Source organism: Brassica napus, chromosome C3, assembly GCF_020379485.1.
Source record: "Brassica napus cultivar Da-Ae chromosome C3, Da-Ae, whole genome shotgun sequence".
Lineage (NCBI taxonomy): Eukaryota > Viridiplantae > Streptophyta > Magnoliopsida > Brassicales > Brassicaceae > Brassica > Brassica napus.
In genome coordinates, this window is record NC_063446.1 from 3,213,440 (window position 1) to 3,234,539 (window position 21,100).

General features: G+C 40.8%; 5 protein-coding genes across 7 annotated transcripts; 3 read left to right on the top strand and 2 right to left on the bottom strand.

Annotated features, from left to right (window-relative positions):
• The first annotated feature begins 1,029 nt into the window (after positions 1-1,029).
• On the top strand, positions 1,030-2,801 carry LOC111204286 (chalcone synthase 3-like). Its single transcript, XM_022698630.2, has 2 exons — positions 1,030-1,375; positions 1,674-2,801. The coding sequence occupies exons 1-2, from the start codon at positions 1,180-1,182 to the stop codon at positions 2,666-2,668; spliced, it is 1,191 nt and encodes a 396-aa protein (XP_022554351.1). The 5' UTR covers positions 1,030-1,179; the 3' UTR covers positions 2,669-2,801.
• Positions 2,802-3,327: 526 nt separating this feature from the next.
• On the bottom strand, positions 3,328-7,479 carry LOC106431203. 3 transcript variants are annotated; one of them, XM_013872017.3, is made up of 11 exons: positions 7,325-7,479; positions 7,102-7,177; positions 6,656-6,977; positions 6,447-6,583; positions 6,257-6,370; positions 6,099-6,179; positions 5,835-5,963; positions 5,584-5,740; positions 5,328-5,488; positions 5,112-5,235; positions 3,328-5,038 (listed from the first exon to the last, which is right to left on the bottom strand). In XM_013872017.3, the coding sequence occupies exons 3-11, from the start codon at positions 6,974-6,976 to the stop codon at positions 3,560-3,562; spliced, it is 2,703 nt and encodes a 900-aa protein (XP_013727471.2). In that variant the 5' UTR covers position 6,977; positions 7,102-7,177; positions 7,325-7,479; the 3' UTR covers positions 3,328-3,559. The 3 variants fall into 3 exon arrangements, with proteins under 3 accessions (XP_013727471.2, XP_013727479.2, XP_013727466.2); XM_013872025.3 differs by having other exon boundaries at positions 7,290-7,387; XM_013872012.3 differs by having other exon boundaries at positions 7,102-7,358.
• A 117-nt stretch (positions 7,480-7,596) lies between these two features.
• Positions 7,597-11,650, top strand: LOC111204287 (histone-lysine N-methyltransferase, H3 lysine-9 specific SUVH4). Its single transcript, XM_022698631.2, has 15 exons — positions 7,597-7,785; positions 7,903-8,235; positions 8,308-8,346; positions 8,424-8,478; positions 8,584-8,693; positions 8,779-8,955; positions 9,061-9,159; positions 9,269-9,367; positions 9,699-9,748; positions 9,835-9,923; positions 10,007-10,166; positions 10,330-10,435; positions 10,642-10,824; positions 10,919-11,149; positions 11,239-11,650. The coding sequence occupies exons 2-15, from the start codon at positions 7,915-7,917 to the stop codon at positions 11,350-11,352; spliced, it is 1,833 nt and encodes a 610-aa protein (XP_022554352.1). The 5' UTR covers positions 7,597-7,785; positions 7,903-7,914; the 3' UTR covers positions 11,353-11,650.
• A 339-nt stretch (positions 11,651-11,989) lies between these two features.
• LOC111204288 (probable alpha-mannosidase At5g13980) lies at positions 11,990-17,777 on the top strand. The gene is made up of 28 exons (XM_022698632.2): positions 11,990-12,333; positions 12,416-12,499; positions 12,635-12,723; positions 12,790-12,964; positions 13,051-13,257; positions 13,345-13,416; positions 13,485-13,598; positions 13,832-13,932; positions 13,998-14,091; positions 14,174-14,341; positions 14,424-14,489; positions 14,677-14,742; positions 14,833-14,889; positions 14,965-15,184; positions 15,265-15,404; positions 15,481-15,552; positions 15,654-15,713; positions 15,798-15,869; positions 15,953-16,000; positions 16,091-16,210; positions 16,271-16,336; positions 16,423-16,535; positions 16,619-16,703; positions 16,794-16,904; positions 16,991-17,086; positions 17,165-17,212; positions 17,288-17,356; positions 17,426-17,777. The coding sequence occupies exons 1-28, from the start codon at positions 12,127-12,129 to the stop codon at positions 17,666-17,668; spliced, it is 3,063 nt and encodes a 1,020-aa protein (XP_022554353.1). The 5' UTR covers positions 11,990-12,126; the 3' UTR covers positions 17,669-17,777.
• LOC111214309 (exocyst complex component EXO70B1-like) lies at positions 17,718-20,445 on the bottom strand. The gene has a single exon (XM_022716950.2). The coding sequence runs from the start codon at positions 19,913-19,915 to the stop codon at positions 17,867-17,869; it is 2,049 nt and encodes a 682-aa protein (XP_022572671.2). The 5' UTR covers positions 19,916-20,445; the 3' UTR covers positions 17,718-17,866.
• Positions 20,446-21,100: the final 655 nt, after the last annotated feature.

The following is a 21,100-nucleotide window of genomic DNA, read 5'->3' on the forward strand; positions in this document are numbered from 1 at the left end:
TTCAATTATTCAAATATCATTATGATGGATGAGGAGAGAAACAATAATTGTGCTAACGTAATCTTTGTTAGTTAGTTAGTTGTAGGATTCGAAGGTAAATGAAGAAGGAGAATTAGATTAGTACGAGCTAATGATGCAGTTAAGTATGCATGTGTAGGAAGTATGGTGGAGAAACTACGCACACCTAACCCCTCATCTAGTCCTGGGCGTTCGGGTACCCGTTGGCGTTCGGATCGGGTTTTTCAGATTTCGGTTCTTTTTTATAACACCACTTAGGTCTCATTCTAATAAATTTACAAGTACGGGTCGGGTTCAGATATAACACATCGGGTTCGGCTCGGTTTTGTATCACATCATAGAACCCATAAAGTAACAATATATCATTCGGATTCGGGTTATATCGGATCGGTTCGGATATATCCGATATAAAATCTAAAATTTAAAAGCAAAACATAAAAAATATATACTTATGTATATATAATTAAGTATTTAAAGTAGTTATTTAAATTTTAAATACTTATCGTTAGATACCATATCAAAATAAATATGAAATTGAATATTTGAAGTATATATTCATGTTTCATATAATTATATTGTATATTAGTTTGGACATTCGGAACAGTTTCTTTGGATATCTTTTCGGATTTTTTGGTTTTTTCGGTTTTTCGGGTTACCCGTTCGGGTTCGGTTAATAACACTTCGGGTTCGAATATGTTTTGTACCACCTTACAAGATCCATTCGGGTATTTTTTACATTTCGGACCGGGTTTTTTGGTTCGGTTCGGATTATGAATTTTATGCTCAGTCCTACCCTCGTCTTTGACTAGCTCTACGTATCCTTTGATGTATACATCGAATAATATAATAAATACACACATATTAATAAATATGTCTTTTTTGTTGTGAATAAACGTAAAATCAATCAAACCAAGTAACCAACCATTCAATTTTCTTGGTAAGTAACGAAACAAAAGGGAAGCAATAAAGAGAGCCACAGAAAAGAGACCTAACAGAGAAACACGTAATGTTTCATCTGCCCATCCATTCAACCTACCACACTCCCATCCCCCTTCTCCTTTGTCCTCTTGTTATATAATTTCACTCACCGTTTGCTATCTAAATATATACACACAACTTGCATACTACACAAGATCACACATCTATCAACTCTTGTAAAACATGGTGATGAGTAGGCCGTCATCATCGTTGGATGAGATCAGAAAGGCACAAAGAGCTGATGGTCCCGCAGGTATCTTGGCTATAGGCACGGCCAACCCTGCGAACCATGTGATCCAAGCGGAGTATCCTGACTACTACTTCCGCATCACCAACAGTGAACACATGACTGACCTCAAGGAGAAGTTCAAGCGCATGTGTATGTCTTAATAATTTGTATTCTGTTATTATTCAGATAGTAGTGTTCAAAAAATAAGAAGTTGTTATTCACTTAAGGGCGTCCGGCTCTGAAATTTTGGAAACCATTTATTAAGTGTGATTAATAAATGTTTAAAAATAATTTTGAAACTTAATTATGCTTATGTATATTATTTTTAAAAATATAAATTTGAAGCTTATGTTTATGTATATTATTTTTTTAAAAAAATTGGGGTTCAACCGATTTTTCATTTGGTTATGCCCTGAAACAACTAACAACTGTATTGTTACTATAACAGGTGACAAGTCGATGATAAGGAAACGACACATGCACCTAACCGAGGAGTTCTTGAAGGAGAATCCGAACATGTGCGCCTACATGGCTCCTTCTCTCGACGTCAGACAAGACATCGTGGTGGTTGAAGTCCCTAAGCTAGGTAAAGAAGCTGCAGTGAAGGCCATCAAGGAGTGGGGCCAGCCCAAGTCCAAGATCACACACGTTGTCTTCTGTACAACCTCAGGAGTCGACATGCCTGGTGCTGACTACCAGCTCACCAAGCTCCTTGGTCTTCGTCCCTCCGTAAAGCGTCTCATGATGTACCAGCAAGGCTGCTTCGCCGGCGGCACTGTCCTCCGTCTCGCCAAGGACCTCGCTGAGAACAACCGTGGCGCACGTGTCCTCGTTGTCTGCTCCGAGATCACAGCCGTCACGTTCCGTGGCCCCTCTGACACTCATCTTGACTCCCTCGTTGGACAGGCTCTCTTCAGTGACGGCGCCGCGGCGCTTATTGTTGGGTCGGATCCTGATGCATCCGTAGGGGAGAAGCCAATCTTTGAGATGGTGTCTGCGGCGCAGACCATTCTTCCCGACTCGGATGGAGCCATAGATGGACACTTGAGGGAAGTGGGACTCACCTTCCATCTCCTCAAGGACGTCCCTGGGCTCATCTCCAAGAACATAGAGAAGAGTCTTGAAGAAGCGTTTAAACCGCTAGGGATAAGTGACTGGAACTCCCTCTTTTGGATCGCTCACCCTGGTGGTCCAGCGATCCTTGACGAGGTTGAGAAGAAGCTTGGACTCAAGGCAGAGAAGATGAGAGCCACGCGTCAGGTCTTGAGCGAGTACGGAAACATGTCTAGCGCGTGCGTTCTCTTTATATTGGACGAGATGAGGAGGAAGTCTGCGAAAGATGGTGTGGCTACGACGGGAGAAGGTCTGGAGTGGGGTGTCTTGTTTGGTTTCGGACCTGGTCTCACCGTAGAGACTGTTGTCTTGCACAGCGTTCCTGTTTGAACAGATCTCTTTCTATCTATATGCCTTACCAACCTACTACACATACTTCCCAGCATCGTGTCTTTTTAATGTATTTCAGTTTGATATGGAATATGTAATGCCAATAACTAATGAAGAATTCATTTAGTGTGAAGTGTGTGGACTTGCTGAGATAGGTTCTTTCAATTTAATTGTCTTTCTGTCTTTTTGATACAATATCAAATGTCCAATGGAGTAAGACCTGGATTTTTCTTCTCTGGCTGTGTCATTATGGACAATCAAATAAGTAGTATTCATACGAAGAAGTAAGCTTTCATATGATCTTATCTTAAACCCACATCTGAATATTCTATATACTTAGACGATCTCTAACCCATTCCTATTTTTTTCTCTACAAAATAGAATAACTATATTATAGAAATGAAATTGCACCAATATATGGTTTTACAATATTTTCCTCTATTATAGAAGAAAATACAAAACAAATGTTTTTTTTTACTAAGTGGAAAGTAGAGAGTGTAGACATGTTTACTCCAAAAAAAATGGAATGAGACTTTAGATGCTATTAAAGAAAGTTCATAATTTGTTGGATTCATGATACATCAACTATTAGAAAACGGTATTGTCCTACACTTCTTATGTGAAAACGAATTGAACATTCAGTAACTTGAGAGAGAAGGTGAAAGGGCAATGTAAAAACCAAATATAAAAAGGTAGCTGAAGTATCCTCACCTTTTTCCTAGTTCATATCTCAAAACCTAAATATGTACGAAACAAAAGTTCCTCTGTATCTTTCTATGTACATGAACAGATTAAAAAAAAATAGAAACTTAGAAACCCATGTTGGGTTTTGTATAATCTTAAAGATGACCCCAAGTGCGTTTTCTGCATTTCAAAACTTCAAAAACATGGTTATGGATTCCATGACCTTGGATAAAACTTGCCTAGTGGGTCATGGAGACCCGAGTTCTGGCGACTCTGGTTGTTCATCCACGTTACATCCTCTGGCATCAAAGATGCTACCGGGTTGCTACTGCTCAAATAATCAAGCGGGTTGTGAGTAGGCTGAACCAAACTGCTGCCTACCTGAGTTGTGCCTCCCCCCATCAGCATTTCATAGTTACCACTCGAACTTTCTGGCTCAAAAGGAGAGCTGGAGCGGCGCAATTGACTGCACTGGGAGAAAACAGAGAACAAGCTTTGATCTGAACTCATTTCCCTATGAATGATCGGCTCAGCGTTAGTACTAGCACCCCTGAGAAGGTTCAGATCTCTCTCGGTCGTCCCGGTATGATTGCTAACACCGTTTGTGTTTGTGCACATGCTCTTAAATTGCCAGTTCTGATTTAACAAAGGACCAGTGTTCAACAGGGGCTGCTGTGTGGTGACTCCCATCTGAGCGACACTGGTGTTCCAGTCAGGCCGCTGCATCAATAATCCACGTCCATCACAGTAAACGTTCTCTGAAACGCTCCCCTGGCCATAGATATCAACATGTCTGTGCTGGTCCTGAGACAGTCCCTGTGGTGCAGTCATCTGATGCTGGAACTGACCATGAAATTGACTCCTCTCCATCAGATTGCTGCTTCCGTCCTGCTGAAAACCAATGTTCATAATTTGTTTATGCTCCGGGACATTAAGAAGAGAGTGAAGCTGCTCAGTGGTGGTACGAGATGCCACACCTTGGCCTTTAAATAGAGACTGGAGCAGTTCATTTTGGTTGTTGTTAGGGAAAGAGCCAAAACTGTTGTTTGCTTTCGGCTGCAACATCTTCCTTCCATCAACTTCTTCAAGGTGTATGAAACCGTTTTTCTCTTCTTCACCACTACCTTCAGGATGGTGTATAATTGACAATCCACCACTGGGGGTGTAAGCTTGGTGGCCAATGTAGGACTGCCTGATTCCGCCCACTGGCTGCCACACATCTCCACCAGAAAGAAACTGCAACTCTTCTCCATGGCTTGAAGCATTCTCCACCTCTGGTACACAGTTTTTGCCTACAGGAATTGTATCTTCGAGATCTGAAGGGTGGGGGTCACTAGAAAATGAAGTTTGTGGGAGAGACTGGCTTTGTATTGAGCTGGAATAGTCATTTGCTTCAGCATTTTTTCGATTAAGGTGATGATACCTGCTGGGAGAAGAATATTGTTTTTCCTCTGTATCCGCTGGATTGCCATTGTCACAATCTGGTGACGAAACCTGTGAGGGATAGGTACCAACTTGCACGCAGCGACCTGAATCTGTGATTTGGTCGACGTCAGACGAAGAATCCTCTGAAAGGGAGTGATTCTTGGCGTTAACTTGACCAAAACTTCCAGAATCTTCATCGTCCGGTGCTAAATCACCACTCTGGTTTGGATTCAAACTTTCTGCAGAGTGCAGTTGTTTATCCTGTGCCCGAGAAAGGAGTTAATAACATGGGAATGCATATACAATATAACACATCTATACGGAGAAATCAAACCTCCATCAACGGATTGAGTTTGTCCTTTAATTCTCTTTCCACAGAGTTGATTACATCTCGTTTCTGTGACTGCAACTTTTTCCAGATTGCATATGCTGCAGGAAGATCTTTAACCAGCTGCAGCCTGCATGAAACATCTGACGTTTAACAAAAAAAAAAGAAAACAGAACTAAAGGCATTATGAAGGAAGCTGCTTGTTCAACAAGTAACACTGACCAGTGCGTGTTCAGTTTCTTCTGTTCTTCTTCCACAAACAATCCGTATGGTTGAACATCCAAATTGTCGATGTTGCCTAAGATTCGATTAAGTGCTCTCAACTGAATGCTTTTACCAGACTGCTTCATGCTTGCGACAATCTGATGGTGCTTCTTGCTTATCTGAATATATACAATGCAGTTAAATGCTTGATCAATAACCATATATGTTACATGAACGACAAATGCACATTCAGCCAAAAAAAAGTATAACTAACCTTAAGGTAGGACATGTATTTAGCACCATCAGTTTGCTGAATGCTATGCTTCGGTAGCTTATCCTTTTTTCCAGCTTTCACTCCCACGTTTACAACATTCTCTGGAGCAATCAAGGGACTTTGAGATTTTTCTTTCTCTATAGCAGTACTCTTGGGCCTGTAATGGACTGGAAATTTTAGTATGCAGATTTGATATAAGGAAAGAATACTAACAGCAACAGCATATACATGTGAAAGAGTATGTTCAGCACCTTCTCTTAACCTCTCCACTCCTATCACTATTGCATGGTTTATCATCTGCATCCCGGGAACTAGACTCCGATGCAGCAGCTAGATCATGGCACCTACCATTTACATGTGCATTGCCTTCACTTGATCTCCTAAAAGAAACAATGTAAGCAACAGACAATCGGTGAATCAAATATACTAGGCTACACGATTTTCTAATGTATCTGTTTGTTTACATTACACTCTTAACAGATCTCCTTATATATATACAATTCTAAAGCACTGACCCCCACATCTTAACAGCATCCTTCTCTGGATCTTTGCAGCTTTCCCATTTCTCCTTCAACATCTGCAAAGAGTCTATAATACTACCAGAAACAACGAAAAGAGGAGTTACAATCATCACAAGTGCTCATATAATCTGAATAAAGAAAACTGCACATACTCATTATGGTACTTCTCTAGATCCGCGTAATAACTCCTTTTAGCAGCCCTCAGGCATTCCTCCTGAGAAACAATTTGATCTGGATGAGCTTTGCCGGAGCAGACACTTGTTCCCCTGAAACAAAAACTTACATTCAAGGTCACAGATTTCATTGCAGGGATCCACAAAAGTCCAGTCTCGTGTCACTAACCAATCAAGAAAAGGATTGCCAAAATGAAAATTCTCCCCATCAAGCAATTGCTCTACAACTTCCTCCACATCAATTCCCTCAGGGAGGAACTGCTTTAGATAATTTCTTTCGCCATCAGATAGACAACTCCGCCACACCTGGTGGAGATAAAAGGTGAAAAGTCTTAACATCTCAAAGGTGTAAGCATATACGCTTTACGCAAGTATTACCTCAGTAGAAAGCACCTCTGAGAGATTTTCCAGCTGGAAAGTTTCGTGAGGGACGGGGCATACTTGTGCCAGAAGACTCCGCCTAGGAGGAACATAGTTAACAAATTCTCGAAGATGCCTCAAACTTAGCCCAACTTGTTCCCTCTTAGATACCACTCTACTTCGGTTGCCGTCCCATTCAAGACTGATGTGATCTCTCAAACGCAAAGCACCATCTGGTGGTGAACCAACTTTTTTCCTTTTGGCTCTGTAATGCTCCTTGGAACTGAAACTAATCACATTGGCACTGCTCATCCTCTTTCTCCTCTGATCAGCTGCCATTCTGACAAAGTCCACAAGCGATTGCAAAGAATTGAACTTTACAGACAGTCTCTAACAAGAGAGACCAAGATGAAGTAACAACATCTGATTCATGAATCGAATTGAAACAAAAAAAAAATACTGACCTTTACGGCTTGAATACGAAGAGAGCGGTATTGATGATTGATTGGGTAGGTAAAAATTCAATCTCTTGGTCTATCTCTGACAAAACCCAGAAGGAGAAAGTGAAGATCAAGGTAAGAAACCAATGCAATAGAGCAATAAACCAAAGTCTAATGAATTGGAGAAGAGAGTGATGAGATTGAGGATAAACCTAGAAGCAGGGAAGCAAAGGGAGGAGGAGTATACCTATACAGAGAGAGAGAGAGAGAGAGTCAATGGCCGCAGAGAAGAGAATGGAGCGAGAGATTTGTATGGGAGGAAGATAAGACGGAGAGGATTTTGGGTCTCCGTCAACACACCTTGCTGCGTAGTTGCCACCATGGACCACTGGTTCGGTTTACACATAACCGAACCGAACAGATCTTTCCTTTATTGGAATAAAACTAGGCCTTTGGGAATATGGGCTTTATAAAGCCCAATAGAAACTATTTATATTTTTTTTTGTTTCGTCGTCCGCCAAAATTTTTATCTTTGGAGGGAAACTGAAAGGTTGCAACAGCTGGAAAAAGGACATAATTGTCCGAAAAAAAAACAAAAACAAAATCCACAAGGGCGAAAATATCTCCTTCTTGTCTCCACACGCCTTCGTCTGGTGACAGCTTCTCATCAGTCTCTCCAGTCCCTAATCTCCTGACAACAATTTACAGGTTCGTTAATTTTCTCCGTTTCATCTCCTGATTATTGAATCCCGTCCTTGTCTTGTCTCGATCGTGTCTCGATCTACCCTAACGTGTCAGGATTGTGATTCTCGTGGTTTCGTTTAGGGTTAAAATCAAATGGCTGGAAGAAGGAAGAGAGCGAAGAGTCCCGAGCCAAAGGAGCGTCGGTCGAGCTCACGTGTTCAGGAGCTGAGACAAAAGGAGCGTGACGAGAAGGAACAGTTAGCACGCGAGAGGGTTAAGTTCCTCAGCGATCAAGGCTCTGAGCTTTGTGACGACGCCAAGGAAGATGATGTTAGCCCCAACGAGGGAACTTTAACTACAATGCGGAATGGGGAGGATAAAAATTTGGACTTTTACGCTAATGAAGAGGATCCTCACCTCAAAGTCAGGAGGAATCTGAGGTTCTTCAACACACAGTATCTCCTCATGGTCCAGGTCTGTGCATTTTCCTCGCAATTGTTTCTGATGTGTTGTTGTTGACTTGTGTTGGTTCATTGTTGTCTATAGGCTAAGCTGAGCAGACCTGACTTGAAGGGGATCACTGAGGCAAGTATTGTTGGTTCAATTTGTTTATTTTCTTGCAATTATTTATTCTGTAACCTTCAATGTAATTTTGTTTCCAGGTGATGAAAGCCAATGCGGTGTTGTACCCAAGAAAAATGATTGGTGACCTTCCAGGTTGGTTGTTGTTTATTCTTTTACAGCTTTGTTTCTTTTCCCACATTTTACCTTCTTGTTCAAGGGTTTGATGTGATACTCCCTGATCACACTTGCTTGTTGCAGGTATTGACGTTGGACACCGTTTCTTCTCAAGAGCCGAAATGGTTGCTGTAGGCTTCCATAGCCACTGGCTAAACGGCATCGATTATATGGGAGCAGTCGAATACCAAAGAGTACCCTTTTTTTTATCATATTTATAAGGTACATTGTAACCTCTCTTTTATTCATTGATTTTCGCTATTTTTCTTTCTCCTGCAGGACTATGCTAACTACCAGTTTCCGCTCGCTGTTTCTATCGTTATGTCGGGGCAGTATGAGGATGATCTAGACAATGCAGATGTGGTGACTTATACTGGTCAGGGAGGGCATAACTTAACTGGTGATAAACGTCAGTTTAAGGATCAAGAGTTAGTTCGAGGGAATTTGGGCTTAAAGGTCTGCTTTCTCTCTAATATTCGAATGCAATCTATTTTTTTTTTATAATGTAAGATTTTATTTTTAACTCTCCTTACTTATGTATTACTTGCTTCCATTTCTCAGAATTGCTTTGAACATGAGGTGCCTGTCAGAGTGATTCGTGGTCACGATTGCAAAAGCAGCTATAGCAAACGAGTATACACTTATGATGGATTGTACACGGTACTTGTGCATATATATATCCCTTTATTATTTGTTCTTGAGTTCCTTTTTATCTGTAATGTTATTTTAAAGGTGACTCTGGTCCTATCTTCTTACCTTCTTCGTGTAGGTTGTAAAGTACTGGGCAGAGAAAGGCGTTTCAGGATTTACGGTGTACAAATATCAGTTGAAACGAAAGGAGGGACAACCAGAACTAACTACTAATCAGGTATGTCTGTCTTGTCTTATGATTGATGATAGCTAGCTGCTATTTTTTTTATAGGTCATTCTGTATTCTATTTACTTAGTGTGGGTTGTGATATTGTGTCGATAAGTTACCTCAAGTTTGCACAGTTCCTGCTTGTTACGAACAATAAACGTAGATCATTCAAAAGAACAGCTCACAAACTAAATAAATCCCTTCAAAACTTGTATTTGAATGATTTGGATTGTGAGATTTCTTCTGTTTCTTTGGCAATATTTATTATGTTCTAAATGCATACGATTTCTACAGATTGATCTATTTTTATGCACTTTACTTTTGTTTCTTGTGATTGCAGGTCAATTTTATGTACGGACGCATACCAAAGTCTACTTCCGAGATTCAAGGGTATCTGTTTAGCTTTTATCCATGTAGTATTATTACACATTTAATTTCATTTTATCATTAAATAATGCCGATGGTTTTTTGTGAAGCTTGGTGTGCGAGGACATCTCTAATGGGCTAGAATCTAAGCGCATTCCAGCCACTAATCGTGTGGATGAGACACCATTTTCATCATCAGGCAAGTTGAAGCAGATCTAGAAAGTAATAATTTTCATTATTATTTAATTACACGAGCTGAGTTATCCTCTTTTGGTGTCTCAGGGTTCACATATATCAATTCTTTGAAGATTGAGCCTAATGTCAAAATTCCAAAGAGCTCAACGGGGTGTAACTGCCGAGGCAACTGCACTGACCCAAAGAAATGTGCCTGTGCTAGGCTTAATGGTGGAAACTTTCCATATGTCGACCTTAATGATGGCAGGTGATATTCCTTGTTCAGTCGTTGTTCGTTAGTTTGTGTGACCTACTCGTAATGTATTGAACTAAAGCCTGAAATGAGAAGAGTAAATATTACGATTGTTACTTCAGTCTTATACTTCTTTTCCATGAGTATTGATTCTTGATTTTGTATCTTTCCTATTCAGATTGATTGAGCCTCGTGACGTTGTATTTGAATGTGGTCCAAACTGTGGGTGTGGGCCTGAATGTGTCAACAGAACCTCTCAGAAACGATTAAGATTTCATCTGGAGGTATGTTATGGATAACTAACTAAAGCTGGATTTTGTTTTGTTTTAGTAGAAAGAACCAAAGTTCATTTCGATTTCATTATATTGTCTGTTATTTTTTGACGTTTTTTGGAACCAAAGCTTATTTTATGTCTAGTAGAGTAGACAAATTACAATCTGAAGCCTGATTGCCTCCCTTTGGTTTATTTTGCTGTGGCTTTATTAAATAGGTCTTTCGTTCTCCAAAGAAGGGCTGGGCAGTTAGATCATGGGACTTCATACCAGCTGGATCACCAGTATGTGAGTACATAGGAGTCCTCCGTAGAACTGACGATGTGGATACTCTTACTGACAACGACTACATATTTGAGATTGACTGTCAACAGACAATGCAAGGTCTTGATGGAAGACAGGTAACATAGAGAAAATATTACTTTGCTTTGTGATCATTACTGAATCAATCATGTTTTAGTTTTGAGGAATATATTGTTTTATTCTTGCAAACAGAGAAGGCTAGGGGACGTAGCTGTACCAACGGATAACAAAGCCAGTGAAAGCAATGGAGATGAGAATGTCCCTGAGTTCTGCATCGATGCCGGTTCAACAGGGAACTTTGCTAGGTTCATTAATCACAGCTGTGAACCAAACCTCTTTGTCCAGTGCGTCCTGAGCTCTCACCAGGATATCAAGCTTGCCCGTGTGGTTCTTTTCGCAGCTGACAACATTCCACCACTGCAGGTACTAAAATACTCATCCCCTGTGGTGACTAACTCGAACATATGCTCTTTATATTCAGAAACTTGAAGCATTCTCGTCTTCTATTGCAGGAGCTGACTTACGACTATGGATACACGCTTGATAGCGTTCATGGACCTGATGGGAAGGTGAAAAAGCTTACTTGCTACTGTGGAGCAGTTAATTGTAGAAAACGCCTCTACTAGCAAGGAGTAGAAGAATCTATATGGCTATTGGTAACATATTTTGTAGTATGAAACTTCATTAAGACTGAACATATTTTTTGGGGAGTACATGGCAAAACTATCTCCCAAGCGGATCCCCTTGACAATGTTGTTTTAGGGACTTAGGCATATTCGTCTGCAGCGTACATTAACTATTGCTGCCTTGTTGGGAATTGTTGCCCCTTCCTGAACCCTTTTATGTCAGTGGCATATAAACTTGTAAGGCCAACAGTATATAAACTTATATCTACTGCTGGTTTAAGAACTTGGTATTTGTCTATTTCTTTTGTTAACCTAACTCCCAGAGTTAGATTTGACTCTGCTCCTCCCATTTATCTGCTTCTGCCTCATCCAGATAACGGGCTAGATTGAGGCCCAGTTAACATAGTGGGCTTATTGGTAGGTTGGGCCCTTTTAACATAAAGTTCCACGCGTCCGCGTGCTTGCTGCTTCAATATGGAAATCATATGGCAGATGCAAGCTGCAGAATGATGTTGTTTTCTGGGATGATTTTGTTTGATATGATGATGTGTATGTTGGACCGTAACCTAACCTCCCTTGTAAGCTTTCTCTATGGATAAGGGTCACTTATTATAAAGTAAGCAATGTGAATTATTAAAGAACAGTGAAAAAAGGACAACAGTTTCGGAAATAAAAAGATTAGCCTTGAGGGTTATTTAAAGGGTAACTCATTTCTTCGGGCTTCATCGCCACTCTAACTGGGGAGTTGACTGAGCACAGTTCGAGTCTGAGAGAATGGATCTTGACAAGTTTCTGTGTTGGGTTGTTTTGCTACTGGGAATCTTCTTCTCAACGGTGGAATCAAGATACATGGTCTACAATACTTCACATACCATGGTCCAAGGTAAACTTAATGTCCATGTGGTTCCTCATTCCCACGATGACGTTGGTTGGCTCAAGACTGTTGACCAGTACTACGTCGGCTCTAACAACTCCATCCAGGTCAACCCCTTTCTCTTATATGATTCTTATGGATCAGATTATGATCTACACTTAACCTTGTTTTGTTTTTTTTTTCTTGTAGGTTGCTTGTGTTCAGAATGTGCTGGATTCGATTGTTCCTGCACTGTTGGCTGATAAGAATCGCAGATTCGTTTATGTTGAACAGGTAAATTTAGTTTCTTTATTATTGTTTCCTAATTGAAGTTGTTAGCTTTTATGAAATGAAGATTAGGGCAGAACACTCGCAAATTCACAATCTTTCTCTAGTTGAATGAGGGCTAATTTGTTGTGATGAATGCAGGCGTTTTTTCAGCGATGGTGGAGAGAACAAAGTGAGGAAATCAAAACCATTGTGAAGGGACTTATACGCTCAGGCCAGCTAGAGCACATGTATGCGTCTCTTCACCTTGCTCTTGTCCCTTGTAACTTGTAAGTTAACATTGCCTCTTTTTGTAGAAATGGTGGTATGTGTATGCATGATGAAGCAGCGCCACACTACATAGACATGATTGATCAGACGACTCTCGGGCATCGTTTCATCATCAGAGAGTTCAATGTGACTCCAAGAATCGGTTGGCAGATCGATCCGTTTGGACATTCTGCAGTGCAGGCTTACTTGCTAGGCGCTGAAGTAAGAGCTCCCCTCCTTTTAGTTTTTATGTTCTGTGTATTGATCTTAGAGGTGTGAAGATGTTGGTTTACTGATTTAAACACCAGGTTGGATTCGACTCAGTCTTTTTCGGTCGGATAGATTACCAAGATAGGGAGAAGCGTAAAGGGGACAAGAGTCTTGAAGTTGTCTGGCGAGGCTCCCAGAGTCTCGGTTCTTCTTCACAGATTTTTGCTGGTGCTTTCCCTAAGAACTACGAACCTCCACCTGGTGGATTTTACTATGAAATCACCGATGATTCCCCCGTTGTCCAAGTACTTTCCTCGCCAGTTGATTACTATTTTTCTTGTATTTATTCTGTTCTTATGAATTATAATAAGTTTGGTTCTTAATCCATGAAGGATGATCCGGACCTGTTTGATTTCAATGTTCAAGAGCGAGTGAATGCCTTTGTAGCTGCAGCTTTAGATCAGGTAGATTTGGAGAGTGTCCTTTTTTTATTGGTTTACGTTTTTTGTGACATGTTTTTTTGTGTCTGCAGGCCAACATTACTCGAACGAATCACATCATGTTCACCATGGGAACAGATTTTAGGTACCAGTATGCACACACCTGGTTTCGACAAATGGACAAGCTTCTTCATTATGTTAACCTCGTAAGTCCAATGAGCTGTCTAAACTATAATGTTCCTCTTTGTAGCCTGATTGGTAACATTGCGGAATAGTGGAATGGCGTTTTAAGTTCTTTTGCCAATTAACAAAAGTTGCGGAATGAAGAAAAAAAAACTCAAGATTAAGTGAAAATTTTCATTAAGTGCAAAAGTGAGTTTTAGTAGATTATTTACAACAAACGAGATATTTGTAACTCGTGGACCGTTAATTATTGCAGGATGGGCGTATCAATGCACTCTACTCTACTCCTTCGATATACACAGATGCAAAACACGCTGCGAATGAGGCTTGGCCTCTGAAAACAGAGGACTATTTCCCGTGAGTAATTATCTAACTACGTGATACAGGTTTTGCTTAGAGACTGAACCAATCTTTACTTTCAGTTACGCAGACCGTGTAAATGCTTACTGGACTGGATATTTTACAAGTAGGCCAGCACTTAAGCGTTATGTCAGAGTGATGAGTGGCTACTACTTGGTACTTTTTCTTCCACGTTCCAAATAATACTTTGCTGAAGTTTTGTAATATTTATTCATGTGTGGGACTTTGGAGAGTTTAGGCGGCAAGGCAGCTCGAGTTTTTCAAAGGGAGAAGTGAGAAGGGTCCTAATACAGATTCGCTAGCAGATGCCTTAGCAATTGCTCAGCATCATGACGCTGTTTCTGGTACATCGAAACAGCATGTGGCTAATGATTATGCCAAAAGACTAGCAATAGGCTATGTGGAGGTAGTGTGCCAAATCGCTCTGTGGATTGTGGTTCTCTAATGGCCTTGTTTGCACAAGTTAATAAAATCTGTTCACCTTGCAGGCTGAGAGTGTGGTTGCTACTTCTCTTGCTCATTTGACTAAACTAGATCCTGCAACGTTCCAACAGGTAAAACTAATCTCCTTGCTAATACTTTTTTTTCTCAGAAGAATCTTATCAATATATTGTGAAGAAATCAGAGGTCATTAGCTCAACTGGAAAGGACCTTTGGCTGGTTCGAGTGACCGTTGGGACCAAACTAATATTACAAAATAATATATTGTGAAGACTTACATTACATCTATTCTTCTTTCAGTGTTTGCTGCTGAACATAAGTTACTGCCCCTCGAGCGAAATCAACTTATCCGAGGGAAAAAGTTTGGTAAGTATAAAATTATTGTTCCCATCAGTTTTGTTCTCATCTATTATAGCTATATGTGCCTCCTTCCTGACTTCTTTTTCTTCTCTGCAGACCGTATTGGCTTATAACCCACTTGGATGGAAGCGAGTGGACATTGTCCGGCTTCCTGTGAGTCAATCAAGTTCTTGTTCGTTAAAATCACTTTATGTGTGTGAAACAACTATTTGACAGATCTTTGATTAGGTTGTGAGCGGAGACATTGCGGTGCATGACTCTGAGGGACACGAAGTTGAGTCTCAGCTCGTTCCATTTACGGATGAATATGCGGCCTTAAGGAGCTATCATGCGGAGGCATACTTAGGTCATGCCCCTACACAGGTGCCTAAGTATTGGCTTGTGTTTTCGGTTTCTGTGCCTCCTCTTGGTTTCACTACTTACACTATCTCCACTGCTAAGAAAACAGGTACAATGGTGCAGACATATATCTATTTGGTTTAATGGAACAAGCTTTTGACCTTGATCATTATCACTTTTTGTTCCTAGGTGGATATTCTAGCAAATCACATGTCTCCAGATACCAAAAAGGCGAACAGTCAACTGTTGACGTTGGTCATGAGCATCTGAAGCTTAGTTTCTCCACTGATCAAGGGAAAGCAATCAATTATGTTAACAGCAGAACCTCGGTATGTCGTTATTTTTTAGCATTATCTGGCAATGATCCTTACAGTTGCTGATAAATCTTTTTTTTTTCTTGTAAAGATGACAGAACCACTAAAACAGACGTTTAGCTACTACTCTTCATACAATGGAACAAAGGACAAAGAACCTCAGGTAAGCAGATATCTTTTATTTTCTTCTTTTTCCACACTAAGGCTCAGTACACTTACTCCATGTTTCCATGGTCTTTTTGTCTGTGTTTGCAAAACCACTAGAACTCGGGTGCGTATGTTTTCCGTCCAAATGGCACATTCCCAATCAAACCCGAAGGACAGGTTCATACTCACTTCTAAAAGATATTAATCTTTAAAAGAATCATAGAAAAGAGATTCAATGTTAACAAACGTCTCAAGTTTCAGGTTCCTTTGACTGTTATACGTGGACCACTGGTGGATGAAGTTCATCAACAGATAAATCCGTGGATCTCTCAGGTGCCTACGCTTCACGGTGTTCTCTTTTCCGACTAAATTGTCTCTCAGGTACCCAGCTTGGCTGACTTTATCAATGCATGTAGGTCACTAGAGTTTACAAGGGCAAGGAGCATGTGGAAGTTGAATTTATTGTGAGACCTGATACATTTAACTATCACTTTACCACTTTTCATGTCTTAAATTCCATCGTAAAAGGCTTTAGCATTATCTTGGGTATGTAGGTTGGTAACATACCGATTAAAGATGGAGTTGGCAAAGAAGTCGTGACTCAGATCTCAAGCTCCCTGAAAAGTGACAAGACTTTCTACACAGACTCAAGTGGCCGTGACTACATCAAAAGGGTATGATGTCCATTTTCTCTTCTTTTGTGTCATTGAGTAAACTAAAACATTGTTTTGCAGATCCGTGATTATCGGTCAGACTGGAAGCTAGAAGTCAACCAACCTGTTGCAGGAAATTACTACCCGGTATGGAGATCACTGACACTGATCCAGTAGTTTTTACAATTCTCTGCAAATGACCAGTTAAACTATAAATTATATTTCCTTCTCAGATAAATCATGGAATATACCTGCAAGATAGTCAGAAGGAGTTCTCGGTGATGGTGGACAGAGCGATTGGAGGGTCCAGCATTGTGGACGGGCAAGTTGAGCTTATGCTTCATAGGTATTGAACATAGTGAATATCAAAAAAAATTCATTACCGTTCTCTCCATGGGTCTAATCAGACTATATCACCTCAAATCACAGGAGACTGCTCCTTGATGACTCTAGAGGTGTTGCGGAGTCTCTAAACGAGACAACGTGTGTTAAAGACAAGTGTACTGGACTTACTGTAAGGACATACACTATAAAAAAATTATGCACTTTAAGAACACATTCTGTTTCTCCTGGTCTAAGTTGCGGAGTCTGAAAATTATTACAGATCCAAGGAAAATATTACTACAGAATCGATCCATCTGGAGAAGGTGCAAAATGGCGAAGAACTTTCGGACAAGAGATCTACTCGCCACTCCTCTTGGCCTTTGCTCATCAGGTGAAAGCAAGAGTAAAATGAATAACCAGTGTGTTACTATATAGCTGTCTAATGCATTTATAAAACGTATGTTTAAAATGTTTTAGGATGATGGAAAGCCGATGAGTTTTGGTGCAGCATCATTCTCCGGGATGGATTCATCCTACAGTTTACCAGACAATGTCGCACTTCTTACTCTTCAGGTGCCTCTTTTGTAGACTCAAAAGTGATAAATCTTTTTGGATGAACTGAGTAGATAACGTTTTATTCACAATTTTCAGGAACTGGATGATGGGAACGTGCTCCTGCGTCTAGCTCATCTTTACGAGGTATTAATAAATTAATATCAAGTTCTCTCTGTGGGTTTGGTAGAAGAATGATACATCTGAGGTTTGTGGAATCAGGTGGGAGAGGACAAAGATCTTTCAGGAGTGGCAACCGTGGAGCTGAAGAAGCTTTTCCCTGGGAAAAAGGTAACAAGCATTTTTAAAAAGATGGTGTTGTTTTGAGGTGGAAAATAATTGAAAAAACGTGTGTTACAGATAGCGAAAGTGACTGAGATGAGCCTGTCAGCAAATCAAGAAAGAAGTGTAATGGAGAAGAAGAGGTTGGTGTGGAAAGTAGAAGGTGAAGGATCTAATGGAGAAATGAAGAATGTGAAGAGAGGAAGAGAAATAGATCCAAGAAAGCTAGTGATGGAGCTTTACCCTATGGAGATTAGGACAGTGTTGATCCGCTTGGAGCGACCACCTTCCCACTCTCATGTATACAGATTCGATGCTTGAGGAGTCAAGCAAAGCTTAATAAGTGTTTTAAGAATAAGAGTCTCCTTCCTCATGTATTTCTACTTTAGACGTTTAGTAACTTTAATAAAAGTGAGTTGCGTTCACATAACTTACCATTATGCTATCAACAAAGAATACATCGATTTTTTATTCATAAGAAAGTGTTGCTTGCAAAACAAGAAAGAAAGAATGAAGCTACTACGTTCTTCGCTTGGCGGTGGCGGTTGAAGAGGAGGACGTGTTGCCTTCAAAGAGCTGGTCGATGAGATCCTCGATATCCTCAGGCTGGTACTTGACATACTTCTCTGTCTGACGACCAGGATCCAAGTACTGTCCAAACCTAGCCATGAAAGCCCTGTAGGCAGGTATCATAACCGCGGTTATAGACACTCTCAGCTCACTCTGCAGCTGCTCATCATTAACCACCCACGTTGTCTGCGTCTTGTGTATCTCGTCAAACGTCGCGTTAAAGCTCTTGAACCTCTCCTTCAAATTAGGCTTCACTATCTTGTTGTTGTGCATCAGCCCCTCGTGCCCTAAGAATCCAAGCAGCTTCCCCCACGTCTCTCTCTGGTAGTTCTTGTGATAAGTCCTCAGCTCAGACGACCTCTTCCTGCACCATGTGTCTCCCATCACCTCGTATATCTCCGCAGAGCCTTTGATCTTCTGCACTATGTATCTCCCGTTGTTCATCATGAAGATGCAGCTCAGTGGTATGTCCTTGTACAGCTTCGACTTCGCCTCCATGTTCCCGTCCAACAGGTCCATGATCCTCATCAGCTGGTTCGCGAAGGCCCTCTCCGTAGACTCCTCCTCCTCCATCTTGGAGTGAGACTTGAACACTTGCTCCAGCGTGTCTTTGTATTCGCACGAGTACTTGAGGTAGTTCATGGTGTACCTGGTCAGGGGATGCACCGCGCCCCCTGGCACAGGGGTCTTGCTAGAATCTGATTTGATAGAGTTCTCGAGATCAGAGAATATGTTGATAGCTGTCTCTCCTAAGCGGGAGCGAGCGCTGGTCACCTCGCTCCTCAGCTCGCTGCGGAGCTCTTCAGTGAAGAGCTCCTCAATGGCTGGGAAGCCGTCTCTAAGAGTCTCGTAGATGTCAAGGATCTTGAAGAGCTTCTCGGTGGACCGTTTGGTCATGGCCACGGCCTCCGCGAAGCCCAAGAACTGGATGGCTAACCCGTGCGTGACGATGTTGAACAAGCTCCCCTCGTCCCCTGGGAAGATCTTCTCCGCGAGTTTGAGCTCCCCAGGGAAGAAGAGGGAAGAGCAGTCTTTAACAGTCTTGTTCCAGATAGGTATCTCTCTCTCCAGCTCTCCCCAGCTCATCTTCTGCACCTCGTCTATGCTCACTTTCTCAAACTCGCAGTCCTGTTTCAACGTACGCATCAAGATATTCCTTCTCCCGACCAAGTAAGCCTCTTTGCATTCGCATCCGTACCCTGCTCCTTTCATCTTCTCAACTATCTTCCTCAGCAGCACAACCATCTCTTCAGAGTAGCCAGGGTATTCAATCTTCTCATCGTCGCCTTCAGGAACGTTGTTTACATTGTCCTGATCTTGCGAGTCGTTGTGGTGATCTTGTTGATCCTCCGTGACCACCGCAGGCTCCTTGATCACGGACTCTTCTAGAAGGACACGAAACTCGTCTTCCAAGAAGGCCATTGCACGCTGCTGGATCGATCCAGCGTGGTTGATCAACGACTCGTGATGGTCCAAACAAGATTTGGTGTTGAGCAACAGCTCCATAAGCTTTGAGACACGATCAACAGCTTCGAGAAGCGAAGATACCTCCTCTGGATCTTGATACCAAGTCGTTTTAGGGTCGACGGTGTCGTGTTTGGAGAGTTTGTCCTCGAAGAGATCCAAGAACTTGCCAACGAACTGTGGGATCTGAAAATAATTACCATCCTCTCCTTTCTCCTCCTCGGTGACGTCTTTTTGTTCCTCTTTGTGCAGGGAGAGGCTCGTGAGAAGCTGGTCGAGTTCTTCGGATAAGGACTCTATGGTTTGAGGAATCTCTGGTGGTGCGTCTTCTTGTCCTAATGGTGAATTAACAACCTTTTCGGCATTGTCTCCTGGATCGACGTGATCTGTCTCAGCATTACTAACATCGACATTCTCTTTTTTATCAACATCGACATCATCTGAAACGGTGTCTCCTTTCTCCTCTTCTTTAGATTTGTCATTATTATGATCATCATCATGATGAAGATCAGGGTCCTTGTCGTTCTTCTCCATAGCTTATTAGTATTATTATTTACGTAAAGCTTAAAAATTGTTAAGAAAAGAGAGACTCATGTGTTGTGTTTTCGTTTAGACATTAGGCTTTGTGGTTTGTGTGGTTAGAGAGGCGATGAAGATGGTCGCAATGGATGAATCGAAGAAGTAGGGGAGCCTTGACTTTTTCTTTCATCTCAACACCAATACCGTGTGTTCTATTTTTAACCGGCAAATATAAAGAAAAATACCTCGTAATTATTTAACTTTTGTTTAAAATTGTATATAGATTAGCCGATATATTAACGATTTAAATGGAAGGTATATATATATGAACAATGATTTGATAAAAAAAAAGAGGATAACGTGGGATATGGTGCGCACGCATGTTCCTCACACAACTCTATTTATATACGTGCATGCATAAACCATTTTCATTTCTTTATAAGAAAAAAAAGAAATATCAGTCAAATAAGAGGATAGCTTGTGGAGGAGAAAGAAAAGGCTCATTAGAAACCCAAATAATAATTAGGCCTAGTAAACTTCGATGTTAAATGGTCCTTAATCAAGTCTGCCCTGACTTGCTTGCTTCAATAAAATAACCAGTAGGGGGAACAAGTAGGCGGTGTTGTGTCTCATATTTTCACACGTAAAAATAAATGCGATTAAGCACACTTTTACAAAAGAAAGAAATTAACTTTTTTTCTTTCAAAAAAAAGAAAGGAAGAAATTAACATTTAGATCAGGCTAGAGTACTGTATATTGTAAATTATTAATTGAATAGGCGGACGTGGGGTGGCTCACAACTGTCAAAAGAGATCTAACTTTTACTGTGTTAGATTTAATGGTTTGGTTGAAGATCGTTGGAATGTAAAACTGAAGGGAATAAATGATCAAATGGTAACAAGTGAAAGGAACCTTTTGCATATGGAGTAAACACCAAACTTGTACGTTTCTCTCTTCCTTCCATCTCTTCTTTTTTTTTCTAATTTTTTGAATATGTATATGACATTTTCTTGTAACTTTATAAGTCAATAAACATCCCTCAAATGCACCTTCCTTTTCTCTTACTCATGTAATCATCTTTCTTCTTATTATGAACTAACGAAATGTTCAGACAGAGAAGCCATTTCTACCTTTTTGTGTTTTTTGTTTTTAACACTCAAACCATTTATATTACAAAATTATATAATATATATATGTGTA